The 11,776-nt window shown below is 37.5% G+C and overlaps 1 protein-coding gene across 2 annotated transcripts; it reads left to right on the top strand.

The window, feature by feature from the left end:
- Window positions 1-749: 749 nt before the first annotated feature.
- LOC108035643 (uncharacterized) lies at window positions 750-9,925 on the top strand. Of its 2 annotated transcripts, none has more exons than XM_017111351.3 (2): window positions 750-901; window positions 7,794-9,925. In XM_017111351.3, the coding sequence occupies exon 2, from the start codon at window positions 7,853-7,855 to the stop codon at window positions 9,614-9,616; it is 1,764 nt and encodes a 587-aa protein (XP_016966840.1). In that variant the 5' UTR covers window positions 750-901; window positions 7,794-7,852; the 3' UTR covers window positions 9,617-9,925. The 2 variants fall into 2 exon arrangements, with proteins under 2 accessions (XP_016966840.1, XP_016966848.1); XM_017111359.3 differs by lacking the exon at window positions 750-901 and adding an exon at window positions 4,520-4,634.
- Window positions 9,926-11,776: the final 1,851 nt, after the last annotated feature.

Here is an 11,776-nt window from a genome sequence, read left to right as displayed (position 1 = left end):
TTTTGCGGGTCCTGTCCGGAACAATACTTTTTGTGTGTGTTTAGAATTCCCCCGATTCCTATCCCACCCAAAGGAAGCTTTAGCTTCAGTCAATCTTATTTTAAGGAATAGCAATTTAAAATAATAATAAGTACAGGTGACCTCTCCCAACTGTGCATGTGCACCTGTTTTTTGTTTTATTGACATGTTTTCAAAAAACAGTTTAATTAAAAAGAGCGATCTAAGGCGCTTTTATTGATTACGCATAAAGTAAACTCGGTGCTCTTTAATCTATACACGTGAAAACAACTCACATAATCTTACTTGTGTGTACATCAGGCCTATATATACTGCAAAGCACACAATGGGAGTCAAAACTTACTGCAAGTAGTTCATGATTGCCTTCCCTGATCGGACGTGCGCGTGCTAGAACAAGATAGGTGTAGGTGTAATTGCTTTGTTTGTGCCCCTCGAACTTTCAAAAGGCCTAACAGAGACGGCTCTAGTGCCGTGAAGAGACTGAAGAGAAATGGCCAAAGAACACCGATTACATCTGAACGCCACCCTCTGCGCTCGGGTTATTCGGGCCAATGGGAAACGACATTTCGAGGAAGGCGTGGCCCGCCAGACACTCGCACTGCTTGCACCCCTATGGCCAAGCCCTCAGCCATTTTGGACGGACTCAGACCTAGTTCGAGCACCGCGTCGACCGCACGTTCCTGATTTCCGTCGATCTTTGGCAATGACATTGCAAATAAAATATTGGAAAAACAAGTATTGCTATCTGGTGCGCCCGACATAGAATCGTGTGCTCAAGGTGTTGTGTGTTGTTTATGTGTAACGTTTATGAAAAACGGTTACCTATATAGTGAATGAATAACAATAGAAATAGTTACGTGGACAAGTTTTGTGCCGCTAAAATGTAAGTTCAGACAGTAAATAGTTAATCTGGGCTCTTACTTTTAACCCAAATTAACGTCTAACAATATGGTATTAAAATATGATTATAATTACAAATCAAATAATTCGAGGTGTCAAGTATTTTAACGGAAAGAGTACTAAAAGGCATTTCAAGCGACCAAATAGTATGTATATAAGTTATTTTAGTAGTTACAAAGTTCTTGAGAAGGTTAGTGCTGGTTTACCCCCAACGAGGGTACTCAGGGTTATTTATGATTATTTCAAGTTTTAAATTCGTTTACGAAAAAAGTTATTGTCATCCACAAATCGGAGTTGCCCTAAGGGTCATTTGCTTTGAACTAAGTTTTGATGAAAAACCCCCCATAACGAGGTAAATAAGTAGTGATGATCGCATCTCCTGCAAACAAAAGTTCTGATATAAACTTTTGTGAATAAAATTTATTATACGATCTACTAAATAAACACATCTTATTATTTTTTACATATAATTAGCCTGGGCTAAGCTGTACTTTTTTGACGAACTACAACTTCTTATATTAAGCCTATCATCAATTACACTTCCATGACCTTTAAATGAATGAAATGGATACCCACAAAAAGTTCAATGCTTAGGCAGTGTTAGATGTACTGAACTGGTAAATGTGGCTTTTTTTGTTGGCTTAAACGAGCAAAAGTAAATTACTTTTTTCCGTTTTTTAAGCAAACTAGTCTTTCAGTTTTAAAGCTATCGCGCTGAAACTTTCCCAAAAGTCTTCTTTCTATTGCAGGTAGTATATAAGTCGGAATCAGCCGGATTTGACAACTGTATCTTATAGCTCCCATAGGAAGTCAGCAACAATCCTTAAAAATTGTACATGGTGTTACTAAAGTTGATTATTTCTTATAACTGTTTTTTCTCTATTTTTTTTTGTTATCGCAGTGATGACAGTAGATTTTAATTGCTTCGTCTACCTGTAGTAGTCGCCTTTGCACACTCTCTTCGTTTTATTACACATTTTCGTATGATTTCAGACTTGAGAATGTTTTAATGTTGCTTTAAAAAAATTCTTAAATCAAGCAAAAAAATACAATCTGAAATCAACCATAATTCGCATGTCTTTCCTAAATGTACGTATAGAATTTCTCATACAAATATTTGACTAAACAAATTAACCTTTTGTTTCATTTTCAACAACCGGAGATTAGCTGTTTTTATAGATTTTGCACTATTTTTCTCGGCTTTGACTTGGAAATAAAATGTACGCCGCACCTCATAATAAATATGGATTTACCTAACAGCTGAAGAGCTCTCTTACTACATATATGTATCATTCAAAGCAAATAAAGACTGCACATCACTTCAAAAGTGGCGTTAAGAGGAACACTTATTAACATAAACGCTAAAGATCATTATTGTATTGAGAATGGGCCAGGCTCTAGACCGCACAGTAAGATACGAAGGCGGTCGTAATAAAAACCTCTTTTACTTTGCACTTATTGCACCGAGTGTGCGCAAGACAATGTGCTATGATACTCTGATCAGAACGTGAGAAAGAGCAGTTGAATGTTATTCTTACTTTGTTTCAATCGATGACTTTTTAGAAAACGGCTGGGTTAGTAAAATTGGCGATAAAAGTGAAAAATTAAAATTTAAAAAAGTGAAGTAAAGGGTAGCGTCGCCGATTGCATACAGCTTATATGTTCTCAATCACTATCCGAGTCGATCTATACATATCCGTCTCTCGTCTAGATAGATGGGATTTCATATTTATTTTCCTTATTATTATTTTATTATTGAATTTTTATTTTATTATTTAAAATTTTAATTTTAACCTTTTTAAATGAAATGTTAAGTTGTACAGCCATTGAGATTTCTGAGATTTCAATTTTTGGCATACGACACATTCTTGTAAAAACAGCCGTTTCAAAGTTATTAATCAACAAAAATTGCCACTTAGCAGTTCATAGCATGCGAATGCCTTCGCATGCGAATCCAAACTCCATTTGAAGATGATGTTAAACAGCTGAATACGAGCAAAACTTTTTGGAAAACTAGCTAGTTTGACGAGAAAAGAGCCGTAAATATCATAGTTTTGCTCATCAGTGACTTATGAACTACTTAAGCTACATGATATTAGAAAGGTATTTTAAAATGTGTACATGGTTTGTTTAAATATAAAACAAAAATTTCTGATATCAAACAAAAACACCTCCTAACGAGGTAAAAATATAGTAACGACCGCACCTTCAACAATCAAAAGTTCTTATATCAACTTCTGTGAAGAAAATGTAATAGGTGATCTACTAATATTATTATAATATATTATATATTTATTACATTAATGAAAATAAATATTTCAAGTGTCTGGACAATATATAACCAGTCGTTACCAGCCACAATGCCCCATAAACTTAGCTGTCGCTTGATCGCAACAGGATCGGCTGTGTTGCGGCCATATTCCCTCCTCTGGACACATTCGTGTGACAATGGAACGCCGCCAGCCTTGCAATTCGATCCCCTATTGTCAAGGTTGTTCATCGAAAGTTATGTCATTGTTCTTGACCTACTTCATTTCTCGTGTCAGCACACCCCCCCGCTATAGCTCTAGCACACCATGGCTTTGAATTCTTTTTCACAGTATAAATTTATTGTGTAATGTAGATATCGGCCAATATTAAAATAATTTCATCGAATTTACCCCCATTTAGGTGCACACATCAGGAAAATGCGACTATACCGAACGCAAACGTCGTTCAGAAGCCTCTTGCAATACAAGGACGATACTCGCCGCTGAAAAGCTAACAGCAGTCTATAAAACTGTTGGACTTGCCCCTCTTTCATGTGAAATTTTTAAGGATTGTGGCTGGCTTCAGTGATATTAAAAAAAATTATTTCATTCTAGTCCGATTTTAATTAAATTGAATTCGAAATTCTTAGAAATATAAAAATTTATTTTCCCAATATTATAAGATAATATGTCAAAAGCCCCAAAGCTATAATTTGTTTCATATTATTTTCTGGCCAATTTTCCGATCGTTCCTATGACAGCTATATGATATAGTCGTCCGATTTTAACACAATTTAATTCTCTGATAGTTCCTATGGGAGCTATAAGATATAGTTGTCCGATCCGGCTGGTTCCGACTTATATACTACCTGCAATAGAAAGAAGACTTTTCGGAAAGTTTCAGCCCGAGAGCTTTAAGACTGAGAGACTAGCTTGCGTAGAAGCGGACGGACGGACAGACGGACATAACTACTTAATGGGTTCTGACTGAAATTATTATACCCTCTGCAAGGGTATATAAATGGATATATTTCTAAAATATTTATTGGATATATATGAATAAATATACGTATTTACCAGTACTGCGAAGAAGAAGAAGCCAATATTTCGGATGACCTCTTTATGGCGGTTGCGGTTCATAAATCTCATTCGAGCTGCTATTTATGAGCTCCTCAAGGACTGTTTGATGTGGCTGGTCTTCGACTCCCTTTGGGAAAGTGCCCTTTCCTCGGACCTGTTGGCTACTATCAGCAATACACCAGAATGGATTCTCCCTTTTTTTAATCGTCTAAGGTCTTTCATGCCTTACTAGAGGTTTTACTTGGCTGCCAGTGTTGATCGGATAAACTAGGTGTTCCCACCTAGAATTACTATTTCTTGGTATCAGCTATATTGGGAGCTAACGGCCGGCTGTTGCACTTTTACCGTATGGTCGATCGTGGCCGTTGTTCTGGACAGACGATATACGTGAATTGCTGAATTGCATTTTCTTCTGCCTTTACCAGTCTCAGTCTGGCTAGTCAAAGGCACCCCTCCCCCCGACTCAAGATTCGTCGTTGTTTTTCTATGTATTCGCATAGAATACATAGAAAACTTAATACGCTGCCGGCGCTAAGGGAGTGCAGAGTGCGCGGCTAACTTATTCTATTAAATAACCACTGTAAACAGCAGTCCTTGTAGTGACGAAGCCCACCAGGAGGAAATCTAGTGTATTCGTTTAATTATTATGAGTGACACATCAATCGAAAGACTTTAAGAAAATCATTTGGTTTGGAAGAAAGAGCGGTGATTGTGTAAGTGTGAAAACTTGAGGATAAAAATACTTCGCCTCGTTATATACTCACTGTCGAGATCGGATGTTTGGTGGACGAAAGTTTGTATACCCTTGAAGTTATAAGAAATAATCATCGTTAGTAACACACTGTGAATTTTTTAACTATTTCATTATTTCTCTATCGTTTCTTTGTCAGCTATATGTTAGAGTCGTCCGGTTTTTATTAATTTAAATTCGAAATTCTTCAAACAAGAGAATGAGAACATTTATGAAAGTGTATTTAATTAGTCGAAATAACAAGCATTAAACATTTGTACGATTATAGTTCGCGGTTTCCACGACCTCTTACCTCGTTAAGAGTTATTTTTGTTTGATATCAGAAGTTTTGGTTATACCATTGGATAATAATAACTTCATTGAGAAGTTTGCAACGCAGTGAAGAAGACGTTTCCCAACCCATAAAGTATAAATATTCTTCAGCAGCATTACAAAACGAGTCTATCTAGCCAAATCCAAATCCGCAATAGGAAGGATCGGATATATAATGTTAAAATAATACAAACACCGTTAAGTTTCGTTTTCTGCAAGCATATACGGTAGTAAATAGAAATAAGACGGAATCTCTCTATTTCTGAAGTATGTTTTTAGTTTTCTAAAAACCTAAAAACTAAAGCTCTCGACCTACAATGCTTCCATGGAACGACCTGCATGGGTATTGAAACGTCGGCTGCCTAGAGATAGTTTCCTTCTTTGTTTTTAAAATTTATTATAAACTGGGATCCCATTCCCTTTCGCTGTAATAATCTTATGTATAAGAGATTTGATAATAGCATTACATAACATTTTACGGTCCTTTAATAATTTATTTTTTAATCATTCATATATCAAAAGTTGGGTAATCTCAAGGGTTATAAGACCTAAAATTTAAAGAAATCGTTCGATTCAATTTTGAGAAAATAGTCAACAAGCTGTTTTAAAAAATCTCTTTTTGTCATAACTCTAAATCGACTATATTCGGACAATTTGACCATAGAAAGAGTATTTGTCAAATGATCTTTTCACAGATATATGGCACGTCTCTGTAGCATTAGTTGTTTAGAAATGATTAGCATTCAAAATCTAGATTTTTTATAATTTTTCGCTAAACTAGCGGGTTTTTCAAAAAGTCGTAAAACAAACGTGTTATATCTCGAGATATTTTTTACACCTATAGGGTTCCCAAAACCCTAAAACTAAAATGGGATGCATACAAACCCACAAATAAAGGGACAAACATATTTATGACAAGAAGAAGAAAATCTTGTTTTTGGAATAACAATCGGGACATCCGAGTTCAACAAATGAGGTGTATTCGACGAGTATTCTTAGTAAGAATAAAACTAGGTTGAGCCCCGGCGGCATTTATCCCTCCGTATCCAGCAGCTTCTATTTTCTAAATTTTCTCTTTTACACTTTCACCGCTTTTTCTCCCAAACAAATTAATATTTTTAAGGTTTTGGTATGCAATTCTAATAGTTTTTGTCACACCTTTCGATTGGTGTATCAAAGTTACGATTGGACCATAATAGCAGATTTTCAATTCTGCGGCTATATATATTGGGTGTCTTCGCACGCTCTCTTGCGCGTTTCGACACTACGTGTACTGCCGCCTCACTGATAATATGTTAAAAAACACCGAAGCTATAATTTTTTTTATATTATTTTCCCACCCATTTCTTGATCCTTCGTATGACACCTACTATATATGATATAGTCGTCCGATTTTGATAAAATGTAATTCGAAACTCAGAACTAATTAAAAAATGTTATTTTCAAGCGTAGGAGGTCATATGTAAAGAAAGCCCTTGTACCCTTGAGATTCCTTAACTTTTTATATTCAACACATTGTTGTAAAATGTTGTTATTCAACGAAAATAACGACATTTATGTTAATTGAATTTTTTTTGTCCGTATCCATACTCTTTTTTTGAGATCTTATAAATAGTTTCGCATACTTGAACTCTACAAATTTTGCAAGCAAAAACTTCTGATATCGAACAAAAACGCTTCTTAACGAGGTAAAAATATAGTGACGAAGGTGCGATTCAACAAAGTTCTGATATCAACTTTTGTGACGAAAACAATATTATACGATCTACTAAATAAATACACGAACAAAATGGCATCAACAGTGACAAAATTACCTATAACTTAGGTATCCATAAAGCAAAAAAGAAAGTGCGTTATAGTCGACTTTTTTGAAGGTGCCCGTTGCTCAGTTAAAGGGAGTGCGAATTGATACTCAACAAAATGTCATTTAAGTTTTTACCAAATATTTCAGAATAAGGCTCTATGGGAGCATAGTCCACGTAGATGGTGAATGAAATAAACTTGCATGCCCTATCCGAACTTTTTTGCATTTGTAGTTTCTGAGATCTCAGTGATTATACGGATCGACTGTCGTGCTGTAGTTGAATCTGCTAGCAAATTTTATTTTTATAATTATATAGCACTGAGTTTTTAGGACAAAAATAAAAAAAATGACCTTAACTGAAATGCCGGCATCAAAATAAAATTCCAAAGGCACCCAAAAGTTGGCCATCCAACTTTACTTTAATGTTTAAATCCTGTCTCATCTAATTTTACCTAAGCTTTGAAAATATTGTCAAAAATTTTTTAAATTCAAATAGTAATCAAAGGAATGAGACCACATCAAAACATTCAATTTTGGTATTTCTTATGGGGCTGAAGAAAGCGAAAACACGGCTGCTCAGTGCTTAGGAACATTATCCAGCTTTATTCATTACCCGAAATTGTCTTGCTTTAACCATAAATAATGTTAATAAAAGTGGTTTTTACTTTACTTTAAACAGGATCGATGATCTCCTATGATGGGGCAAAGGCCATTGTAGTCTTGCTGTAAGCAAAACAAATGGCTCACTCTGACTTGGGTGCTTCGCAGGCGACCACGGCCGACCAGGATCACGGGGCCACATCGAACAACAGTCATGTGCCTAAGCAAACTGTGCCGAGCATATATCCCCTTGGAACCTCGCGAAACCCGCAAGCTCAAGCCACGACAATGGCTCTAGAGCAATACCGGCTGCAGCTGTACAACTACGCCCTTAATATTGAACGATTTAGATGCCCTCAATACGGTGGCACCGGAGGCGCCGCCACAAGTGCTCCATGGCTGCATTTAAGCCCCTACGGACCCCATATATCGGGCAATATTCCAGCAGTCAATCGAATGGCCGCGCTCTCAACGATTTCACTCTTCCCCCAATCGCAACGGATCTTTCAACCCGAGGAGCCTAAACCGCAACACAGTTACATTGGTCTTATAGCCATGGCCATTTTGAGCTCAACAGAGATGAAGTTGGTCCTGTCAGACATTTACCAATATATTTTGGATAATTATCCGTATTTTAGAAGCCGCGGTCCGGGTTGGAGGAACTCCATCAGACATAATCTCTCATTGAATGATTGTTTCATCAAATCCGGTCGCAGTGCAAACGGCAAGGGGCACTACTGGGCAATACACCCGGCAAACATGGATGATTTTCGCAAAGGCGATTTCAGACGTCGCAAGGCTCAGCGTAAAGTCCGAAAACACATGGGTCTGTCGGTAGATGATGCCAGCACTGACTCGCCCAGCCCGCCGCCCTTGGATCTCACAACCCCACCTCCGCCCAATTCCCAGTCGGCACTGCAACTGTCGTCTCTGGCATATCCTTACCACCATCAGTATATAGGCCAGTTCTTTAACCGCAACTCAGCACCCGGCCTGTCACAGTACTGCGCAGAGCCTGCAATTGTGATGCAACGACAGCAGGCCAACCAGGTGGATCAGGCGATCCAACCAGCCCAACTTCAGCAGCAACATGGCCAGCATCAGCACATTGCTTATATCAACTCCACCACGACAACAACCATTGCAAATATGTTCTCGCAGACACGGAAGCGCCAGTTCGACGTGGCGTCGCTACTGGCACCCGATGTGCAGATCGTTGACATTGTCTCCGAAGATCAAGAGTCCTCTGTCAGGCCATCGAGCACGGCGAGGACTACGACTCAAACGCACCACACAGTCATCACCAAGCAAACCATACACCGGGAAGTGGTCTTGGGACTGGAACAACCTGTGACTGAGGCAGACATTGACACTGATGTCGATGTAGAAGTGAATGTGGATGTGGTCGACGAAAGCATCAATCCAGATCCCGATGCTTATCCGGAGACGGATGACCAAGAAAATGGCAGAGGAACCGTGAAGCAAATATTCTCCGTGGAGGACAATAACTCGTACCTTAGCGACGGCAGGCTGTCTTCGTTCGATGCCGACCCCGACCACGATCCCGAAGACCTTGAACAGCACAACTATTCAATTTCCAGCTCGGCAGCAAGGTCCTTGGGCAGTAGCAGTAGCCAACACGAGGAGTCCAGCTCACTAGAGGAATGTCCACTGGCAGAGTCCACTGCAGGGCCCTTGACTGTAGCGAGACCGCCCACCCTTACAGCAGCCATTCCAAATGCATATATTGAACTCAACCATGTTGATCCCCACATGCTTAGTAGGTACTACGGGACATACATGGCCGCCGCTGCCCGAAGAGCTAGTATAGAGGCGTCGAAAGCAGTAAGGCCATCCTCAATAACGCCACCTCCGAAAATCGAAGTAGTCTCACGGAAGTAAAAGACCGTAGTAGATTCTGTTGCAACGTAATCAAAGATGTGGAGAGCCAATGTCCAAATATATAACAAAAACTGACGACCCACCCTGCAATACAAGTACATACCTAAACCTCTAATTATTAACTAGGGTTCTTTCAACGTAGTTTTGTATTTTAACAAGCATTAATAAATGTTAAACTATTGTTAAACTTCGTAGATGGCAAAATAAATTAGGTGACTTATCTTGTATAAATCCAGTTTACTGTAAATCTTACTCATTTCGATAATAAAGTAACAAAGCCCAATCTTCAGAAAGACCCCAGTTGGAGTAATTCACAGGTATCTCTTCCAACCCAAGTGCGTTATGTTTCTTACGTACATCAATGCACTAAACCAACCGTGTTTGGTTGGAAAAGATTTCTATGACACCTCCGAGTATGTTTTAACTACTGATTAAGGTACATACTGGATGCAGTCCTGATCAAACAGAGATGCTTGAAGATTGCTCAAAAGATCCTGAATGTATTGGGTGACAGCACCTACAAATATATGTTAATACATAAACAAGAAAGAAAGTTAACTTCGGGGCGTTTTTTTGAAAGGTATATGTTAGAGCCGTCCAATTTTTATTAAATTGAACTCTAAATTCTTAGAACTACAAAACGATATTTCCAGCTAATATGTCAAAAACACCGATTCTATGATTTGTTTCATATTGTTTTCCACCAATTTTCAGATCTTTCCCATGGCAGCTATATGATATAGTCGTCTGATTTTCATAGGATCCAATTTTAAATTCCGAACTAGCTAAAAAATTGAGGTTATATGTCAAAAAACATCAGAGATGTAATTTTTATACCCTTGCAGTGAAGGAAACATTTCAGACCCCATAAAGTATATATATTCTTGATCAGCGTCACTAGACGAGCCGATCTAGCCATGTCCGTCTGTCTGTCCGTTTCTTCGCAAACTTTCCCAAAAGTCTTTTTTCTATTGAAGATAGTATATAGGTCGGAAGCAGCCGGATCGGACAACTATATCTTATAGCTCCCATAGAACTATCGGGGAAAAAATTAAAAAAAAGTATATTTTTCGTGTTTTTTAACATATACCTTTCTAAGCTTCGATATAACATTTTTAAATCAGTTCTGAATTTCAAATACAATTTTATCAAAATCAGACGACTATATCATATAGCTCCCATAGAAACAATCGGAAAATTAGTGGTAAAATAATATTGAGAAATTATATTTTCGGTGTTTTTTAACATATAACCTCCATTGCGTGGAAGAAATAACATTTTTTATTTGGTTTTGAATTTCGAATTAAATTTTATCAAAATCGGACGAGTATATCATATAGCTGCCATAGGAACGATGGGATAATTGGTGGGAAATAATATGAAACGAATTACAGCTTTGGGGCTTTTTGACATATTGTCTTATAATATTGGGAATATAAATTTTTATATTTTTAAGAATTTCGAATTCAATTTAATAAAATTATTGATTATTTTTTATAGCTGCAAGGGTATGCAAACTTCGGCTTGCCGAAGTTAGCTTCCTTTCTTGTTTATTGTAAACTTACGTTTACGTTAATACGAAGTTAACTTCCTTTCTTGTTTTATATTATCTTCTCACCAAATTTTAAATTGTTCTTTTTATTTTGATAAAACGATAGTTGCAATTCAGAACTAATTAAGAAGTAGTTATGTTTCCAAGCGTAGAAGGTTATATGTTAAAAAACACCATAGATTAATAAATATTTTTTTCCGAATATCCAATGGGAGCTATAAGATATAGTTGTCAGATCCGGCTGCCTTCTACTTATGTATATTCTACCTGCAAAAGAAACACTTTTGGAAAGTTTCAGCCCGATAGCTTTAAGACTGAAAGACTAGTTTGCGTAGAAATGGACGGACAGACGGAAATGGCTAGATCGACTCTGCTGATCAAGAATATGTATACTTTATGGGGTCGAAAACATCCGACTGAAATCATAAAACCCTCTGTAATTAAATTATTATCGAAAGCGAATAGGAAGTGGTATTTGATATATATGGATGCCCTAGTTACAGTGCGTTTTGATAACGAACGATGTGACAGTTGGTTAGACTTTAAGGTAAATTATTCCCATCCAGTGGGTCTACCCACAGTCCTGCTATTATTGATTATTAGCAAGT

Source organism: Drosophila biarmipes, chromosome 4, assembly GCF_025231255.1.
Source record: "Drosophila biarmipes strain raj3 chromosome 4, RU_DBia_V1.1, whole genome shotgun sequence".
NCBI lineage: Eukaryota > Metazoa > Arthropoda > Insecta > Diptera > Drosophilidae > Drosophila > Drosophila biarmipes.
The sequence above is the reverse complement of the archived record's forward strand: the minus strand, read 5'-3'. Positions and strand labels throughout refer to the sequence as shown.

Excerpts from the sequence above, each read along its gene's own strand:
- LOC108035643 (XM_017111351.3), top strand. The coding sequence starts at position 7,853 with ATGGCTCACTCTGACTTGGGTGCTTCGCAGGCGACCACGGCCGACCAG.